Genomic DNA, 21,840 nt, shown 5'->3' with positions numbered 1-21,840 from the left:
GGTAGAGCTTTGCTAAAATCATAATTAGAGTCTGACGACCCAGTGAAGTGGCTGGTCCTTTTGGAATCCGATCTAGCATGTGTAATCTGTCTACTCATAGTGTGCATTTACAGGTCATTTGATTTATTTGTTAATTAACTATCCTGCTTTGGCGCTGATTTCAAAAACACTTACTGTATGTAGTTTAGACTGAGGATCCCCAAAAGTATCAATGATCTTGGTAATTGCCAGTGCTGTATGATTTCCCTAATATAGAAGAAATAATGAACACGATGTACATCAAAAGTAAATGCTCGTTTTATTGCATAGAATCAGTTTCATTTTGATTTAAAAAAAAAAAAGTATTTCCAAGCCCAATCTACCTTTGCTGCCTTTGTTCCACTTGTCTGTCTTTCTGGCTTTGCATAGCACGGCAGGTAATGACAACTCAAAATTATTTGTAATTTCTGAAACAATGAGGCCTTCTTTGTAGACAGAATTAGACAAAAGCAGGTCTCAAATTTGTAAGTGGCAAATATCCATTTTGCCAGATAACAGCTATCTGGAGATTTTATGAGCTGGCAGATTAATTAGCTAGCTAGCTGAATAAGCTAATGAAAACATCTTCACCAGTTGATGAACCACATGGAACAAGGCAGTTTTTTTGGTCTTGTATTGCAGTGTAATGGTAAATAGCCTTAGTAATACTGTATAAGATTTATTAAAAATATGATGTCACAGTGTTATTTCATTTTAACATAACCATGGTTGGATCTTACCTCACATGCTTACCTCAGAGAGAGTTTGTTTTATGTTAGCTAGCTTGAAAGGACCTACACACAAGTAGTTGTAGCAGTAGTAGTAACCCTCAAGGCCATCTCCCACATATTGGATGCGCCAGTCATGAATGGGGTTTAGTTTAACTTAACCTATAACCTCACAAAATATGTACCTCACTAATGACATACTAACTCGGATGTAACACTAGGCTACTGCTGTAGTTAGCCAGGCATGCAACTGTTTGCTTATGTTAGAAAAGAAAAACACACAGTTTAACTGATTAATCACACTCTGCTCTTTTATTTCTGGTTCTGGAAAGACTTAAAAAAAAATACAGCCCATCTCTTTAAATGCCAAGTAGCCTACTACATGAGTCTTCCTAGAGCCCCATGCACACCACTTCAGCATGTGGACATATAAACTTGTCAGGGTTGCAAAGCTATAACTAGATAGTGGCTGTTCAGGGTAGGGGTTCTGCAAGAAATGAATTGTTGTTTCATCTTATGTCTTGAGGTAAATACAGTATCACAGCAAAAAATCTAGAATAATGCGCAAATGTGTATTGTAAGGTAAAGTATGTCTGCATGCATATTCTGGTTGTGATTTCTTTACTGAATGTGGTGGAAATAGTCCTTAGAGGATCTGGAGGAAAGAATGAGACTCTGCTCTCGCAGTAACTTAGACAACATTCTTTGTAGTATTAAATCATTCAAACACTCCCACTCTCTGCAGAATGCTCTTCTTCACTGACTATGGGAATGTGGCCAAGGTGGAGCGCTGCAACATGGACGGCACCAACCGGACCCGGCTGGTGGATTATAAAATTGAGCAGCCCACTGCTGTGGCTTTGGATGTGGTCAAGAAGCTGGTGTACTGGGCAGACGCCTACCTGGATTACATTGATGTGGTGGATTATCACGGCGGGAATAGGCACACCATTATCCATGGGAGCCAAGTGAGTATCACATTTCACTGTAAACGCTGCTTTTTGTCTTTCATGGGCTCCACATCATGAGGAGCCATTGTGGACAAACGAATTTGAATAGACTATTGGCTTCTCTTATCAGCACTTTCTCCCTCTTCATTTGAGAGACTTAGGAGATTGTGACATTCTGTGTTAATTTTCTGATTTAGGGTACTGTGCTTTATCACTGCGAGACAGGTGGTAAATTCAGCACTTGTTTTAATTCACCCTTCATTTTCATAGAAAAGGTCTTTTGAATGGTGAAGAGATGGTTTATTAACTTGAAGGAACTGAGGAACATGTGCGTCTGTCTTCCAAATGAGCATATCAATAGTCTCTCTCCTGTAGTGCACTTTTGAGGCCTTTCATCACAGATCATGACTATTCATTAAATAACCCTTTAAAGCAACAAGGACTACACAGCCACCGTTTAAGAAAAACGTACATGTCAAGCACCTTATGCAGGTGTTTTTTGCATAACATTGCTTTCTCTATTGGTTTGTGGCATTGTCAGAGGATCTTCATGTCATTGCACTTGCATGACAAATGCCAAGCAGCTCCTCTCTGTCTTTTCCATAGAAAAAATAGTGGTCTTTTTTGTCATACCCAATGGTATCAATGATCAGAAGTAACTGTTTTCCTACAGTTTTACTCATTACATTACTGTTTTCCTATAACAGTTAGTTACAGTTCATGTAATCGCTTTTTTCATATTTATCGTGGTTTTTCCAATTTAAGCTGGACAGTTTATATACTTTATATACTTTTTTTCCCTACTATTTTCTACTATTATACTGTTATGGATTAAAACTTGATTCTGATTGGCTGGGGAGCGTGGATTGATCTTATGTAACATCGTTATAATATTGCATCCCTTGTAAGTGCTGAGTCATGCTTAGGAATCGTTTTGTACAAGGTGGCCTTCACTTTACTTCACTTGTGATGGCTACATACTGTTATAGTACAGTGCTGTGGAAAAGCTAGAGTGATCTCATCTGTTAATTACCACAACCCATTTTGTCATCCCTCTTATGAGGTTGATCCTGTCTGGTTGATTCTGTCATCATATTCAATCCAGCAGGTAGCAAGTAGTAGGTATTACATGTGCTGTAAAGATGCAAGCACAGTATAGGTACATCTTTTGAAGTCGTATGTGTGAAAGTTCCCATGTAAAGGTAGAGTGCTCAGGTTAATTCCACAGAGAGAGATGGTTGAGTGGTTTGTTATTTATTTATTTACTCTGAGGCATGTTTCTTGGTGCCCCTGATGTTAAGGTGTCACCCAGTGAGCTTACACTTCTTGTGAATACAGCTCATCGAGCCATGTCGCTGAGTATGTGGGTGTCAGCTTGCTAAATGTAGCATGGAGGCTATGGTGTCAGGGCCAGTGGCTTCCCTGTGGAGTCCAGCTTTTGACCCTGTGTGGGCTGCCAAATGTACAGAAAGCCCCACCATTCTCTCCCATCCCCCTCATGCTTGCTGCATGCCGACAGATAAAAGTCCTCTCATTAATTTATTTTTGTTCTTGTTTTCTTTGTATTCCTCTTGTGGTTTTACTTATTTTTGGCTTCAGGGATGAAGCAAAATAAAGCACAACAGATCTTTCTTGTTTTTCAGGTGTCGTACATTTATGCATTAGCTGTGTTTGAGGACTACCTCTATGCCACCCACTCTGACCCTTCCAAAGGGAGTTCCTCCGTGGAGCTGCTGCAGATCCACAGGTTCAACATCACAGCAGAGAGCACGACTCTGGCCAGCCTGGGGAATATGAGAGGACTCCGTGTTTACCATAAACTCACTCAGCCAAAAGGTAAAGAACACTGTCTATATAGGTTAACGTGTGTGTCAGAATCTACTCTGTTTTATAACTCACAAGCTGGAGTCTGTGTTACTACAGAGGGATGATGCTTCATTGGCTTATAATTATTTTACTGTCCTTTCTGATTTTGTCCACAGTCAGGAGTCATGCGTGTGAAATTGATTCATATGGAAAGCCAGGTGGATGCTTCCATATCTGCCTTCTGAGTGGCAGCTACAAGTCCAGATCCTGCCGTTGTCGTACCGGCTACAGCTTGGGCTCGGATGGACAGACCTGCAAAAGTCAGTACATATTTTGCCTTGAATGTAAATAGATACATCATTGTACGTTTTAGTACATAACCTGTAAAACAGTCATGTTTCTTCCATAAAAATACTCCTCTATAGTCATGTGATTGTTAGTGGTGTCTGCTCTTCATGAATAAGAATCCTGACTTAGGCCTGAAAAGGACATTCAGTGTCACATCTCTCTTTCATATTGACATGAGCCTGTAAAGGTCATATGTCATATTAGAACTGAGGGTGTGCCACACAGGCATCAGCCATAGACTGACAGTGATAAAGATGAGCATCGGTGGACACAAACCCATTTGAAAGTGACGTTCCGTTATCGACCTGTCCCGATCCTGATTGATTATTGTCATAATGAGGTTTTAAGTTTGTCTGCATTTGTTGTCTGTTCTGATCAATTGCTGGACATTGTGTAGTTGACAATAAAAGCATGAGATCAAATTGATGACACAATCTGAGAGCCCACCATGTTTCGATCGGGGTAACGAAGCACTGGGAGGCTTGGCATGACACATTTGATTTATTCCCCTCTCAGAGATGTTCTGATGACACCAGCTATCTCTCTCTTGCTCGCACTTTCCCTCTCCCTAAGCATAATGAGATTCGGTGCTAAATGGTAGTGCTTCTTCATCCAGCAGTCACGGTGGGGTTTGATATCTGGGTCTCTTGCAATGTTTAATTGTCTCTTGGGTAGTTGGTCTCTCCCTCACAAAATGATAAATTGAAGTGAGGCATGTGTGGTCCTCACCCCCAGCATCCCAGTCTCTTGGGTAGGGGCTGAGAACGAGGAGAGGTCTGCTTTTCTCACTGGAAGCCCTCCTTCATTCCTGCTCTTGCCTCTCCGGAGCATCCCAAAGGGTTCGAGAACATAAAGCCCCCTGAGCGGCTGGTGGGCCGCCGAGGAGCTGCCTCAGCTTTCTAGGCCTCTCTGTTTGCCTTTCTACCCAGACACCATGTTATTTTAGATCAGAGGCAGTGTTCACAGCCAAGGTAAGTATTGCCATTGTGTGTTTGCTCAAGCATTTTCCTTCTCTTACTGTCAAGGCAGCATTGTAGCAGGAGTGTGATTGAGGGGGGAGAGTATAGTCATTGGCACTGATTACTGGCTCCATTAAGGTGAATGGATGGCCCTGGCTCTGGCTCACATATAAGAACAATGTGGCCTGTAAGAGGGTTTAATGCTGGGATCAGCACTGATGAATTAGGCCAATTAATTGACAATAACAGTAAAAAGGGTCTGTCCTTTCTTGCCTTGTAGAGCCCAAAAACGATCTCTTCCTGTTCTACGGCAAGGGGCGTCCTGGGGTCATCCGAGGCCTGGATATGAACATCAAGTCCAGCGATGAGCACATGGTCTCAATCGAGGACCTGGTCAACCCACGGGCCATCGACTACCATGCAGAATTAGGACACATCTACTTTGCTGACACCACCAGTTTCCTTATTGGGCGGCAAAAAATAGATGGAAGCAGCAGAGAGACGATACTCAAAGATGGTGAGTCTAATATGCTGTTTTTATACTAATTGCAGCATTTTCCTACAACAAATAAAGCTGACTGTGTGTGTGTAATACCTCTAACTTAAGGATAGAACCTATCTAGAATTTCCCGCACTCTTACTATTTGGAAACTGATTTTAATATTAATTACTTTATGATTGCTTTGGTAATGTCTTTCCTTAGTGGTTTCCTTAATGCTATTTTTTGAACACTCTTATTTTCCATACATTAAATATTGATATTCCTGTTTGTATTACCAATCAAAGCCACAGTACTGAATAAAAGTTTTCTTAGAAAAACTAAAATCAGAAGTGTTTGGTGATTCTTTTGAGTTCTGTGGTTCTGATTCTCTTGCAGAACTCGACAATGTTGAGGGAATCTCAGTGGACTGGATTGGGAATAATTTATACTGGACCAACGATGGCTACAGGAAGACAATCAGCGTTGCCAGGCTGGAAAGAGCTTCACAAACTAGGAAGACTCTGCTGGAAGGGAATATGTCGCACCCACGGGCCATCGTGGTCGACCCTCTTAACAGGTAATGGAAAGTGTGAAAACAATGTGAGGGTCTAATCCTGCAGAAAGGAAAACACAGACCGGGTGTTGTGAATCAAGTCTTTTAATGTCATGCAGCATGGAGACAAGACATGCAGCACAACACAGTGTGTTCTGCAGTGTTGTCTGAAGAGTGTTGTCTAGTATGACTCTTTATAGTCAGTATGCCATGAATACCTTTCCCAGCATGAGAGACAATAAAGGATGTCTTCTGATCACACCACATGTAAACAGTCAGGACAACCAAATGGGGTTCATTCCCAGGCCATCTAAGATATTTCCAGATCAGCAGTTTTAGATAAACAGTTCATTCTAGGAAAGATCTGTTATCACACCTACTGTAAGCACTCAGGACAGTTAACTGGGGTTCACTCTCAGGTTAGCTAAGGTTTTTCCAGATCAACACTTACAGATGTCATTTCACTTTAGGGGACATCTGTTTTAACGTGTACAAAGAATGGTTTTAGGTACAGCTTAGTTCTAAATTAACAATCCTAAACTTCACTTTCACTAAGCACAGATACATTGAAAAAAAATTTCCACAAAAGAAAAAAAAAAAACACCAATCAAACACCATTCCTGGTGTTGTGTTCTGTGTATGAAAGAGACACTAAAATCCTGTTGCCAGGCAGGGTATTTCGGGCAAAAAAAAAAAAAAATGTAACATGTAACAAATTGTAACATGTATTGCTTAGGGGCACAGGTACAGGTATGGGTAAAAATTAATTAGATGTGGGCAGGCTGTGGGTGATACAGGAGAAAAGTAAAAATAAATGAATAAATAAATAAATCTTTCAGCACTGACAGTCAATGAGAAAACAATTATCTTGCCACTCACATCTCCAAAATGGAGTTTGGAGATTTTCTCTAAGAAAAAATTTTTTAGTTGGCTATGCTTTCTGTGATTTTCTCATTATAGCTCACTAGTGTGTTGCATAGAAAGTAAGTTACCACCAGATTCTGGATCTAGTTATATCTTGGTTGAATTAAAATTATTAATTATTAATGAAAAATGAAGATACACGCTCTGTATTTAATTATAACCACCTTGCTCTCATAGTATCCTGATGACCTTGGAGTTTGCCTACACTACTTACACTAGCAACCAGGTCTAAGCCAGTTTGGTTGGTTGGTTGGTTCTGCTACTGAGCTTTGTGGGTGTGGTGAATATATGGGTTTGCAAAATTGGACCCATGCAGGGCCTTGTCTTTAGCTAAATCTTCGAGGCTATGTTTGCCTGTTTTGATGTAACTGTTATAGGTACAGGCGTGACAACTGTATATTAAACAAAAAAAGTTAAACTTACAAATTGAGGTTATGTGTAAATTCTTAAATTGCTGTCAGAAAAATTCCATGTTTGTTTTTTCATCTTTTTTTGTTGACTCACATAGCAATGCAGGACTTTAATGCAGGACTTTAATCTCCCAACAGAACTAACAACAACAATTGTCAATGAACTATGAAGTGGGTAAAAAAGGGGGATACTTCTGTGGTGTGCCAGGAAATGATTCATAGTATTGAGATCCACAGACCACTAGATATCAACATCAGTTTGCTTTAAATGCTAATCCCAAAGATCATCTGTTTTAGCAGATATCTGCTTTGACTGATGATCACATCAAGCATCTTTCAAAATAAAATGTAGAAATGTGGGGGGGCTTCCCCCACATCCAAGTAAGCCAGCCTGCTTTAATTGAGAGAAACTGAGAGAGAGATCTGTTGTTTTCACGAGAAGAGGGTTGTGGGGGGAGGGTTGAGAAAGAAAATGGTGTCTTGTGTTGTTCCCTGAACCTAAAGCTAGTAGCTTGTTAGCCACAATTAACCCATTTGATCACTGTTCCTCCGTAGCACTTATATCACCTCCGCAGTCTTCCTGTGCAAATTTATATATATAGGATCCCACCAACAGAGATGGTAATTAACATAAAGGGAAGACTCTGCAAAACTCAAACTCATTGAGTGTCTTAAGGATCTTAAGGATTAACACTTTCAGGCTTAAATCGTATTAAGTCACACCAAATCCATAGCAGTCAGAGATTAGTTCAAGCCTCAGGGGGGTTGTTTCGAACGTTTATGCTATGCACAGCTGTTTCACCTCTACACTGTAGGCACATACACCAAACCAAAACCAAAACTTATTCATTGTTTTCATTTTTTTCTCTCAACTTGTCTGTAAAGTACCGTCAGTACCGTCAAGTCCTAAATAACAGTTAAGTCTCCCATTTACCATCTTTTTTAATTGTTTTGTCTCGCTCTATCCTAACAATGGAACTGGTTCAAACATTCAAGCCACATACATGTCACAGTGGTGCAGACTGGATATTGTAGGAAACGGACATTTATCACACTGGTAAAACGCACTGATATTAAAACATCGAACCCAAGCCAATGCATAATGTAAAGAAAAAAAAAACATTTAAATGACTGAAGTGCCAACACAGCTGTAAACGTGAGACTAGCGAGGAAGCAGCCTGCTGGCCTTTGTTTAGAATTTCAGTCTTTGACAGATATAGTGTAGCAGCAGTGTTGGGGGGGGGGTATCATGTCACTTTTTTTTTGTATAAGGATTAATAATGTTTACTCTGACCCTCCCACTGACAGCACAAATGATTAGAAAAGCTAGTTTTAGGCTTCTGAGGGAGCATTAAGCCTGAACAGTCCTTTGATCTCTATCTACTCTACAGGAAGAGTCTCTTCAGGTGAAATGGATGAATTTCTCCAACAGATTTCTTGAATGTGTTCTTGTGACCTTATTTTCTGCTCTGTTTGCCGCCTTCAATCTGTGTTGATGTGATAAGGACTACTAGTGTCAACTTAACAGTGTCTATCTGCTGCATTAAGAACCTCATTCATGTATTCACATAAAATATCAGCACACAAATAACATTTTACTTGAGTGGTGCATTACTCAGCTTTGCTCATCTCCAGAGGCCTGGATGAGTGTGTGAACATGACTGTTTTGTATCAACATTTGTGTGTTTTCCAATTTTAAGTTTATTTATGAAATTCATTTTAACATTGGCAAATGTTAATATTACCTTTCACTGAATTAAGGTAGGGTTGCATTACACTAGGTTGAACTGATTATTTTTCTCTTTTGACTGATCATTCTATAAAATGTTGGCAAATGGTGAAAAATGGCCATCACAGGTTCCCAGAATCCAAGGTGATGATTTATAATTTTTGTTTTGATGATTTTAAAACTCGTTTTGTCCAACCATTAGTCTAAAACCCAAAGATATTCAGATTATTATCACATAACAAAACCAGAAAATACTCACATTTGAGAAGCTGCAGCCTTTAAAGTTTTGTCATTTTAAAGGCTGCAGCTCTAAATGAAAATATGGAACTTGGATAATATTCAGTCATTATATCCAGTCTTTGTTCAATAGAATGGATGTTGTAATAACATTTTCTTACTATGACAGTGCAACCGCATGGTGTCTGTCAGCCGATCTGATCTGGTGTCTGTCTATATCTGTGTGCATGTGAGTGTGGAGCACCACTGAATAATTCAAGAGGTTGTAAAGATGACTTTGTGACAGAGGGAGTCTTCATTCACCTCCATATCCCATTCTGTTTCATCTTCCTTTAGCCAGCCCTCTATCATTGATGAGAACCAGGGGGGCACATGCCTCAGTCAGCAACACTCAAACAGAGCAAATCCCCTGGGCATGGTTACTAAAGAACCGATCACGTCAAATCGTTGACCCAATGATGTTTCAAATACCAGTGTCCCACTGAGAGTTGCAGTCTCGGCATACACAAGATACACAGAAAACTTTCTTTTTTTTGTCATGGGGAATATGAGACTTCTAGCTTTGCCTTGATGTGCAGTCAAGCAGAACTTTCACTTGATAAGCCTGAATAATTTCTTAGGCGATGATGCACTCTTTTGACTACCGGGGATGTTTGATTATTTTGTTTTCCATATGGGAAATCTGGATCCCAGTTTATTTCCATTTCAGTCAGGAACACTCTTCTCGTGATGCTAAAGCTGATTTTCTGAACTAATGCTTCTATGTTATGTATTTAGCAGTACAGGTTGTGTTCTCTATAGTGTTCCCTGTATGAAATACAGGGAACACTATAAATTCAGTATGGGAGCACACTGCCGCTTTCCCATGGGTGCACAGACAAGAACACACAAGACCTGTTTCACTGTAACATGGAATATCTCATTTTGAGAGAGGCGTGCAGAAATGTGCTGTCACATGTGTATTGACTGATAAGAAATCAAAGCAGGAGGAGGCTGGTGGAGGGAGAAACAAGCATTAAGCATCACTGTGTCAAGTAGTAAGTGCAGGGATGAATGAGCAGACAGCTAAAATGAACTGTCTTTGTTTGAATGTGGGTTGTAATGAGTGTTAATTTGCAGGTTATGATCTACGGATGTTGCTGCATGACTAATATGTCCCCCCTGAACTAAAGCAATGCCTCATTATGTTAGTTTATTGGTGCAATGATTGCTGTTTGTTTGCCAGTACTGTATATGTGCATCTCTCTGTATGATAGCTGGATGTACTGGACAGACTGGGAAGAGGATGAGGTCAATGACAGCATAGGGCGGATAGAGAAAGCCTGGATGGATGGATCCAATCGCCGTGTGTTCGTCACCTCCAACATGCTGTGGCCCAACGGCCTGACACTAGACCACGGCACCAGCACCATGTACTGGTGCGATGCCTACTACGATCACATCGAGAAGATCCATCTCAATGGGACTGGAAGAATGGTGGGTTTCAATATTTAGCAATCACATACAGGAGCCACATTATGGAGGAACGTATTTACAGGAAATATGTGGTCTGCTAGTCTAGTTAAATAGAAAATTGCTCGGATTGTGAGGGTTTAATAGAGGGTCATGGGTGGAATTCAAGATTCTAACTGAATAAACAACACTAGATGAACACATTGTTCATTTTGATCACATTAAAATTTTCCAAACACTAAAATCTGCCAGATCATTAACTAAAGAATGTTGTATAATTTTTTTCCGGCTTTTTTACTTCAGGTTCTAATTTTTGCTGTATTTTGCATTGCAATGTTACATTGTTAGAGCTACAAAAATCCTAATTTTAATTTATGTTCAATTAGAAGAACTTGTACAGCTCTTTTTTTTTTCAAAAGAATCTGAAGAAGTTTCTGCAAATCATACTATAATTTTCATTTTAGTGTTTTCTTGCCATGTTAATTTAGTATTAAATGAATGAATGAATTGTAAATTGAGATAATATCCACCCTGAGTGTTAGATCAGTATTAACAAATTATTTCAGCTCGGCAGTCCCTGGATATTTTGGTGCTGTAGGCATGACATCCCCTGAAGGGTCTGATTTTTTTCATTAGAATATTTTATACCAATTTCTGTGATACATTATCCTGTTTTTAACCATATTAAGGATATGATATAGAGTGTTATAAAACAATTTTTATTTTAATTCTATTTTTTTCCCCAAATTACACAACTCTCAGTGAACACTTCAGGCCCACATCAATAGAGAGGTTTGAATCTTTGGTAGCAGGAAGGTCTGGACAGGATTTAAGCAGACCCTCATTAACACCAGCATTAACAAAATGCCAAACTAACAGCAGCACTGTAGAGGTGTTCACCTGCTAAATATCACTGAAGCAGATATAACACAGCTGCTTCCTCACTTCATTCACTACTGCTGTTGTATAACTAATGTTGTGATGTTGTGAAACTAATGCTATTTATATAGATTTTGTGGCTCAGCAAGTCACTTGCTCTTAAAGCCATCCCTTTAGTATTTTAATGGAGCTCAGTGAGTGATTTCAACAGCTGTCATTCCAGGAGCAAACGTCTGTAATTATACCTGATGGGCTACCTACTGTATAGGCCAGGGGTGTCAAACCTGTCCACAAAGGGCCGGTGTGGCTGCAGGTTTTTGTTCCAACCAATGAAGAGCACACAGTTTGACCAATCAACTGTCTGAAGACTGAGATCAGTTGATTAAATGAGTCAAGTCTGGTGTGCTGCTGCTTGGTTGGAACAAAAACCTGCAGCCACACCGGCCCTTTGTGGACAGGTTTGACACCCCTGGTATAGGCTTTTTAAAACTCCTTCATCGCTTGCCTCGTGACATCAATGACATTGTTTTAATTTCAGGATAGTCTAATTAGGCTCACTTTTATTAAATCTACTGACTCACTGGCTACATGACTTGAGGTCACACCTGCACACATACAGTTTCATTCATATCCTAGTTGTGATGTATCCCAATTACTCATACATGATACTTACATTGTGGGAAATGCAGAAAAATGGCAGGTTATGAGAGAGTCAGCCCCCAGCAGCGAGTCCTTCTGCAGTCACTCTGTAGTCCTTTCTCAGTGTCAGGTGTTTAGTGCAGTGTAAGCCTTTTTTTCTTTTTTGACAACAATGTAATGTGAATGAATGTAAGTGACAGACTTTCAAAAGTAGATCAGCAGCAGTTACAAAATATTTCTCCCTCCTCTTTCTTTGGCACCCTTGAGTTCCAATGTCCAAACCAGGTTTGTTTTTTTTTTGTTTTTTTTGTTTTGTTTTTTCTTTTTTACAGTGTTCATCTGCAAAGCAGTGAAATGATTGAAAACTGCTCCTCTTCCCACATTAACCACCAACAAAGCATCCCTTCATCCCCAAGTGCTCCTGTCAACTGTAGCTGTACTGGCATATTAAGCTAATGAATTATTTGCAAATGCTATTTAATCAATGCCAAGATTCTTGCAAACATTATTATAAGCAGACAGCACAGCGTGAGTAAATTTGTGTAAAGAAATTGAATCACATTCATCATATACTGTGACCAAATAATTTTTAATCCCATATTCAAACAGCTTAGAACCCTGTTTGAGATGATTGATATTTCTGTTGCTGGTGGTGTCTTTCTGTAGCTCTCCTAATCTTTTGATTACACTGCGTGTTTGCCTCATGTTGCAGGTGGTGTACAATGGAAAAGAGCTGAACCACCCATTCGGAATCTCCCATTATCGTAATTTCATCTTTTGGACGGAGTACATGAATGCATCGGTCTTCCAGCTGGATCTGTCCACCGGCGATGTCACTCTGCTGCGGAGTGAGAGACCACCGCTATTTGGCCTGCGTGTCTACGACGCACAGAGTCAGCAAGGTTGGCTGCTTTCTCTTCATTTACTCCAAATCCAGTGCCACTGAACCATGGCTTCCCTAACAGAGAAAGTGACTGTCTTGCACTGGAAAAAGAACCACTCTGTGCTTCATGTCCAGACCTTTGTGTCCCCTATACACCTTTCTTTAATGGAGAGCAGTTTATATGATATATACACCTGAGAGCCAAAAGGTTTAAAGCACCTCAGTTTGTCCACCTGTTATTTAAATGTACATATTTCAATGTGTACATGTTTCTGAAATTATAGCATAGAATAAAACAAAAAAAAATGGAGAGTTTAAAAACAAGGAATCGTGGAGTAATCCTTTGGACCTAAACTGAATCTCAATTTTCGACTCCAGCAGCTGAACATACTCATGTCGTCCTTTCTACAGTGGAAATCAAGCACTGCCCAGAAAGTTTGTCCCAACACTGTTCCAGAAGTTCCCACAAATGTGGTGCACTTGTAGTTTTCTTTTCTTTTCACCTTCTGTCCAGTTCATCCCAAACCAGCTCCATGGGGTTTAAGTCTGGAAACTGTGCTGGTCTTCCATCATGTGAAGCCTCCGTCTGGTTCTTTTCTTTTTATGTTTTGGGTCATCATCTTGCTGTAGGATGAACCCCTGACCAGCCAGCCTTTCTTACTTTGTTAGTTGCCTTTTTCAAACAGAGCTATCAGTTGGGGCGCCTGTAGGTGCCTTAACTTTCAAGGATTTACTTCCAGGCCCATTCTCCATAAAATTTACAACTTAAAAAGAAAAAAAAATTAAATTTAAGGTTTTTCAGTGGACTTGAAGTTCTAAAAACTGGAAAACTGGGTGTGTTCTGAAACATTTGACCAGCGAAAAGCAGCACATTGATCAGCACTGACAGTGACTTTGAAGTTACTCAGGGCTCCACTTTAGGACATTAAATACGATGACCAAGGTTTGGGGGAGTTTGCTTACTTCTCTTACAAATGATGATGGATTCATACTGTTAGAAAGCTGAAAAGAACAGATAGGAGAGGCACTAGATGTGGCTGACAGTGGAGAACTGCATTTGCCTTCACAGCAGGCACACGTAAAAAAAAAAGCCAGCGCTCAGACAACCACTCCACAATCAGGGTGAGTCTGATACACTAAACACAGAGAAACATAATCATACACAGTCCAGTGATGTGCTTTGGACCCCTGACATAAGTTTATTTCATTCTCTAGACATTGATTTTTATGCAAGAACTTGAAAGTGCCATGCCAAGTATATAATGCAGATAAATGGTTGGCTACTGTATGCACAGTCTAGTTCACACCATGCAGAGAATTTTTACTGGACATTTCTTCATTGTTCATGTCACTGAATAGATTAATTGGCTGTCCAGTCCTCTGAGTATTACTGATTGGCTCTTACAAAACCAAATGCTTTATCTCATTGGCTCAGGCCCTGCCTTTGGGCTCTGTGTTAAGTGAAAGTGACAAAGGTGCTTTATTCCTTAACTTTATATGTGACATTTTTCTTTTTTTTCCTTTGGAGAATGTCAGCTTTGTCCAGAAAGACAAATTATTCCTCCAAGAAGGATAAAAATGTCAAATGTCTTTCACCCACAGTGTTCCCTATAATTCACTTATATATAGGCATATATATTCACCTGGCATGTCTCTCTCAGAAAGAAAATTAGTTTTATATATTTTTTCAGGTTTTAAAGTGACCCCAGAATCTCTGGTGCTCACTGTACATAGGGAGAATTGACAAAACAACAACAAAATCACATGTCACTTAAGTTGGACTTTAGAAATTGTAGCTTTAAATGTACAAGACATCTTATTTGGAATCTATTCCTCCAGGTGACAACGCATGCAGTGTGAATTATGGGGGCTGCGGTACCCTCTGCCTTGCCATCCCAGGAGGGAGAGTGTGTGCCTGTGCTGACAACCAGGTTCTGGAGAAGAACAATGTCACCTGCACAGGTAGGAGGACTTAATGAATGAAAGAGAGCGAAAGGCCTAAGCTCATCTCGTCCCAGTCTACTGTAATCCTGGCTTCATCCTATGGGACAAAGATCAAATAATAACCTTATCTATTCACATGCAAATCTGCAAAAAAAAAGCAAATAAATAAAGGTGAGAAATTATCCCAGTGGTTCTTCCGAAATATAAGGAAATCCCAGTTGTTACACGTGCTACACATAGGGTCATGAGACATTATTAAAATGCTTTTGTGCTATTACAGTTATGCCAATAATTTCCCCTAAACACATACTTCATAGGATGTCTCTTGTTGATTTTGTCTCACCACCGTTTCCCCTCAGAAGCCTCCAGCGGTGGTTTAGAGCCACAGCGATGTAAAAGCGATGAGTTCCAGTGCCATAATCACCGCTGCATACGGGCCTTGTGGAAGTGTGATGGAGATGATGATTGTCTAGACGGAAGCGATGAGGAGAGCCACAGCTGCTGTGAGAATACACTGCATGCAAACACACAAATACATTGGATGTACAGATACCAAACATGTCGATAGATATATCATGCAGAGCCGCTTACCAAGCAAGGAAAGCCAAAGCTTTTTATGGTTGATTCTCTCTTTCTGTCAACCTCTATGTTCCTAAATGTCGCTGAAGTAGGGGTGAAAAGTGTTCTTCCTCCGCACTGCTGTCTCCCCTTTTGCTCTTGCTGAAGTGATTTTGCTCTTTAACAAATCAGTCATACAAACAGTGTATAACGCTTGGATGCTGTATTTTATTTTATTTTTTTCCAGAAAGCAAAGTACAATAATGTAATCCAATGCCAGAAATATCAGAATTGGATTGGAAAATCAATTATCTGCTCTGCTGGGATATCATACACTTCAACAATCATCTAACTTGGTTTGCTTTTGTGGGTATGGAGTCTTCTCAAGAATTTATCAGGGTGACTTTTGACTTGAAAAAAGATCCACGTGGATTTCAGCAGTCTGAAGTGATTGTTATGTTTTGAAGTAACTGCAAATGCTACATGGGAGTTTGATCAGTCTTTCGTCTTCATGAGAGGAGTTTGTTTTCTCACAACCTCTTCCTGAATTTCAAATTATTATAACCATACCTGTGAAAGAGTGATTAGAAATTTTATCTGACCAAAGTTCCGGTCTCGGTGTAGCACATTCTTGCAGCATCTGCACTGAGATATTTCTGAACACTATCTTAGGTGTTAGGAATTATGTCACCTCAAAATCTAAGGTAATTCATCATTTACACACGGCCGTGTCACAATATCCCAGACCTGCACAGAAATTTGCTCACGTTAATTTAGTATGATTTATGAGTGGCCAGGCTTAATGAATCTGAATGGTCAATGTGTAATTAAAGTTAAATGATTGAAAGCAGAATAAGAAGCTTGGCTGCTAGTTCCAGTGATGGATATTTTGTGAAAGTGGCTTTACATAAAACAAAAACCAAGCCACTAAATCCACATAGCAAATGTACTTGATACTACTGTGAAAATATTATGGAGACTCAGTTACCGTCAATTAAAGGACAAACCACAGAGGAGAAACATGAGTGAGATTCCCCTCTAAAACATTCCCTTTTATGTTTCCTATGTGCAAGTTAAGCTAAGAATTTGTGAATTTACTGTAAATGAACATAGAACTTTTTTTTTTTCCATAAGACTGAGATAGATCAGATGGGCTGGAGAACTGATACAGCTTTGATATTAAGAAAACAAACAATTCTAGCTGTCTTTGTTCTGAAATAATAGTAATATTTCAAATTAAGCTGAATATGAATCATTTGTCTTTCATTTTTAAAATTTGTCTATTAAGTTTTTTTTTATTTGATTGACATACGAGCTGCAAGGTCACTGGACTGACATTTTCTTTGGTGTTTGAAATCTTTGCAGACAATCACACCTGTCCCATTGATCAGTTCAAGTGCAGCAACAACCGCTGCATTCCCAAAAGATGGCTTTGCGATGGAACAAATGACTGTGGTAACAATGAAGATGAAGCCAATGCTACCTGTACAGGTATGTACTGTTGCAGTTTGTTACTTTTATGGTTATATCACTTGACTACATAAGATAATATTGTGTAATTTTAATCTGTCATCAGGTTTCATTGGTTACCTTTACACATTTGCTTTTCAAATGTTTTATACCTCTATCTGCTTCCAAACATACCTCAGCCATTCTATTAATTATATTAATTAATGTATTAATGTTTCTGAAATATATGATATGAGCACAGCATATTGGGGTTTCAGCATCAGTTGTTGTTCAGTACCTTGATGTACTTTTTAAAATTGATTTTCATGAAACTTGTGTAGACAGTAAGCATTAAAGATTAAACAGATCTCTCATCTATGCAGTAAGGCATGGAAAGAGAAACAACAAAAAACATTTTTCAATGACATCTTTTAATAAGATTCTCTCATTTCAGATGTGCTGTATTCATCAAAGTCATGAACAGAGGCGTCTTGGGTTGTCAAAGCTGTCTCTTCTGCTACAACTATATACTGCAGCTCTTGAATAGCTTGAGTACAGTGCAATCAATCTCATTGTGTGAGAGCACTCTCCAGTATCAAAGAATTGTAGTACCTATGAGGGGCAACTGTATGTCAGGAACATTTAGAGTATATCACATTGCTTCCCATGTCCTCATTGGTGCCTCTCAGGAGCTTTTTATCCTTAGAGGATCAATCAACGAGCATTAGCCAGAGGATGATGAATGTTCCCTCATCGGCAGATTGACATGCATATCCCACATCAGCAAGACATCACTTGTGTGCTGTCTGTGGCCAAGCAGCATGTAACTGACAGCCCGTCAAGCAACAGCACATTTCCAGTGGCCTTTAGACCTTCCACACTCTACGGTGTGATTGAGTGATAAAGAGTCTGCGCTGGGCGGACTCTGACATCCTGGTGTACTAGTGATTATTAGAGTTGTTGTTGCACATCCTGCATTGACTTATGCACATGTGATTGAATTAAGTGGCTTCTCTCATCTTTCTCAGCCCAGCCCTGTCAGGCCGACCAGTTCTCCTGCCAGAACAAACGATGTATACCTCAAGCCTGGACTTGCGACCGGGAGGATGACTGCGGGGACATGTCTGATGAAATATCATGCAGTGAGTCACACATTGCTATTTAGCACGTCACATGTGTCACTCTGTGTGGATTTGCCTGCTATTGCTGTATGTGTTGCTCAGTGTGGTCAAGATGTAAAATAGGCCAGCTTCGTGAATACTAATAAAGGCATTCAGGGCAATCACTAATTGTTTACTCATCATAGCTGATAATGTTAAATCTAATTGGAGGAGATTTAAAGCTGCAATGAGTAAAATGTTTTTCTTTTTTTCCCACTGTGTGTCTGTAAGGGGTGATAAGGTTGTTGATTTGAACTGATGACTCAATGATAAGGTCATCAGGACGTGAAATTTCAAAACTTTATAGTTTGCGTTCCATTCCGGGATTGGAATACGAAATGACACTTTATAATTTATGAAGTCAACTGTGCTACAAACTTGTCAACATTATTGCAGTGCCCTCTTATGGAGGACACTTCAGGTTTGACCTCTAATGGGTAGACAGAAAATATGTGCTGAGAACCACTCACCCTGGATAATTTGATGCAATTTGATAAGTGCATTCTTTTTTTCACATAATGTCCTTAAAAGCACCTCATAGTAAAGTTTTAATGAAAATAATTGTGCCTCACTTCATACTTTTATTCCCATTTTACATAAAGGTTGCAGTTATAGTGTTATTCGTGACATACAAACAGCTATAATATCACACATAACTCCTCTCACCCCACTGCCACCCACCTCTGAGCCTCAGCAGTTTGTGTTTAGTGCTAATTAGCAAATTTAAGCATTGCTAACGTGCCAAACTAAGATAGTGAAAACAGCCAATTTTAAACATTATATGGGTTAAACACCTGCAGTTTAGAATCATTTGTAGCATGCTGACATTAGCAGTTAGCTTAAACCAGCACTGTCTCAATGTACAGGCTGACAGAGCCAGTGTGGTGTGGCTGTAGTCTTCTTGTGTACCAAGCTAGACACAGATCAGACACCTGTGTGCCAATCAAAAACAATTATTTTTTATGGCCGTGTTAAAACAAATAAAGGATCTTTGGATACATTTTGAATCTAATAGTTAATTTAAAAAGCATATTTTGGTGAGAATTAAGCTACTTTTAGCTGGTTTTCAATCATCCATGCTGGTTGGCGGTTCACTCGCCAACCACTCAAGTTCTTTGAAAATAATGTTTACGTGCAGCTGCCTATTTAATTTTTTGAAACTTTTTGAATGATTTGTCCCTCTCTACTTTATTCAAGTGAGAGACTTTTTCAGAGTTAATTCAAAGTTGAATTATTGATGCTGTGTTCTTTGGACCAAGAACTAGACATGCTGTCACTGATGGCACCAGCTTCAGGTGGTGCTGAGTAAACTGCATACTTTTGTACAGTAGTACACTGTTCTTAAATTGTGTCTCGCTGGTATTACACAATCTGTCAGCTTCAGCTGGTGAAAGTTGCAGTCTGTGTTCTGGATTAATCTTGGAAATTATAAATGAGAGAAAACGCATGGCATACCACGATGGCCTGAGTTTTGCAGAGTTCTTTGGATTTAACTGTTGAATTTAACCTTTTCTTTATGGAAGAGAAAAGAGTGTTTTAAAATGTAAAATATGTTTTCAGCAGGGAAAGTTGCAGTGGATGAATTACCGGCATACATTTAAAAGATGGGGGTAAAGGTTTAAAGATTCCCCTTTAATCACCATTTGTATGAAATCAGCTTTTTATAGTGATTGATGTTTGCCAAACGCTGCACTGTGCTCAGCCTCCCTTTGTGTGTCCTAAGCTGCTTCAATACACAGTCACAAACAGCCAGGGTGTAAGCAGTAATTAAAGTTCATGCTCGGCTTCATTCAGTCATAATCAAGCTGTGCAGCAAATCATATTCTCTCCCATACTGTTGTCTGAGCTTCCTCAGGCATTACTCCTCTATAGGCACTCTACTGTGCAGCTCTGGCAGCTCACTTAGCTTCAGTGGAGCTACTGTGGGTTTTGGAACACCTGAAGCTCAGTGGTGGCCGCCTTAGAGATTGATACTAATTTGGATTTTGTTTGTCAGTAGTTTAGTAGTTGTCACACAGTGTCTCATACTGGGCTCTCTGCTCACTTGAAGCAGTCATTATTTATGGATGCTGGTGTTTCATTTTTAGCCAAGCTCACTGTTTACTTGAAACCTTCATTATTTATGGATGTTCATGCTTCATTTTTAATGAATGTTAAATTCCAACCAGTCATGCGCTGTCAGTGAGACCTAACACATTTGAGGGAAATATAGAAGACACTTGTATGATGAAGATACAATATGTCTCCTCGACAGCACCGAAGGTATTCCAGGCAGCAGCCAGTAGATGCCAACCAATCAATTCAAATGTAGACTTGTATTTCATCTGGAAGTCAATAAAGGTTCATGCATCCAGTGAGGATATTTGAAAAGTACTGTATATACTGTATCTCAAAATCGGAAACAAGACTGGTATCTGATGGGAATTCAAATGTTGACCCTGACAATGTCATCAGGTGACAAAATGCAGTAGCATCTGTCTCCCTATACTTACTGCAGCACTGGTAAAGAAAATTGACTGCCGTGATGGATGTTGGATCAGATATTGGCTGACTACAGAGGTAGTAATTTGCTTCCACCTGCTTGCATTGTCAAGTTACGTTTGTAAATAGTATATAACTCAATATCACACACATGTATATTGTCACAACTGATTGGCCCAGATCAGCAGCAAAAACTTATGATTGCTTTTGCTTCAGGGGCCAAGTATGTTTTTACCATTTTAGTTTTGGGACTGGATTGGCATGTGAAACAGATTCACTTGACGTGAACAAAAGAGAAACATCACATTTTTCTCAACTTTTATTTTCAACTTCCTGCCAGGGCAAATATTTCTTATGTGTACAGTTCATAGTGGAGCACATAACTTTGTTGTTTGAGGTGGCTTCAGTAATGTGAGCAGTACAAACAGTAAACTATATGTGGTAATTGGTAAATGTTAGCATGCTAACGCGCATGACTAAGATGGTTAACACAGTAAATGCTGCATCTAGTTAACATCAGCATCTACTGTAATTGTGAGTTGTTAGCATGATGTATAGCTGAAAGCACTGTTGTGCCTAAGTGCAGCCTCACAGAGACACTAAGCATTGCTGTACACTCTCAATTTTGTTTTGGTTTTTTATTTCCTCTGTGCTCGGTTAGAAATCTTTTTTTTAACCTTCCGTGCATACTCTGGTTTTGTGGTGAGAAAATTATGTGAATTTATCTGGTTGTCTGGTCAAAAGAGCCTTTGCATCTCTTTTCATCTCCTGCTCAAAAAAAAGAAAAACAATCGATGGTGTGTCTCCAATGAGACCGCATCTCCACCACGTATTTTTCTTTTTTTTTTACATTTTCATACCATTTTCAATATGAAGTTATATAACTCTGCTCATGAAACTAGAATAATGTGTAGATTTACTTTACTCCATAGTATTAAACTAATCACATGATAATGAATAGTAATTCATTCATTCATGGATTTATGTCAGTTCCCAGTGAAGAAATCCTTCTTTTTTTTTTTCTTTTGCTTTTTTATTATTATTAAATTTAGCCCCAACCCACAAATGTCAGTTGTAGAATTGCAATGTAAATATTTAAGTTAGGCTGGACCTGTAGTTGATGTTTACCTGTTTACCAACCTTTTCAGCTTTCCCCACCTGTGAGCCACTGACCCAGTTCAGCTGTTCCAATGGACGATGTATCAGTGTGAAGTGGCACTGTGATTCGGGTAAGGGCAAGAACGGAAATCAG

At 39.4% G+C, this 21,840-nt stretch overlaps 1 protein-coding gene across 1 annotated transcript in view; it reads left to right on the top strand.

Moving 5' to 3' along the window:
- The window catches only part of lrp1bb (low density lipoprotein receptor-related protein 1Bb), a 241,714-nt gene that overhangs the window by 107,455 nt on the left and 112,419 nt on the right, over positions 1-21,840 (top strand). The window contains exons 8-19 of the mRNA XM_041056911.1: positions 1,492-1,714; positions 3,340-3,532; positions 3,679-3,822; positions 5,090-5,326; positions 5,687-5,867; positions 10,400-10,619; positions 12,826-13,015; positions 14,836-14,958; positions 15,300-15,443; positions 16,864-16,989; positions 17,976-18,089; positions 21,737-21,817. Coding sequence (XP_040912845.1) covers positions 1,492-1,714; positions 3,340-3,532; positions 3,679-3,822; positions 5,090-5,326; positions 5,687-5,867; positions 10,400-10,619; positions 12,826-13,015; positions 14,836-14,958; positions 15,300-15,443; positions 16,864-16,989; positions 17,976-18,089; positions 21,737-21,817 — 1,976 coding nt within the window. The remainder of the gene's footprint in view (positions 1-1,491; positions 1,715-3,339; positions 3,533-3,678; positions 3,823-5,089; positions 5,327-5,686; positions 5,868-10,399; positions 10,620-12,825; positions 13,016-14,835; positions 14,959-15,299; positions 15,444-16,863; positions 16,990-17,975; positions 18,090-21,736; positions 21,818-21,840) is intronic.

Source organism: Toxotes jaculatrix, chromosome 15 (genome assembly GCF_017976425.1).
Source record: "Toxotes jaculatrix isolate fToxJac2 chromosome 15, fToxJac2.pri, whole genome shotgun sequence".
NCBI classification, from domain to species: Eukaryota; Metazoa; Chordata; class Actinopteri; family Toxotidae; genus Toxotes; species Toxotes jaculatrix.
The sequence above is the reverse complement of the archived record's forward strand: the minus strand, read 5'-3'. Positions and strand labels throughout refer to the sequence as shown.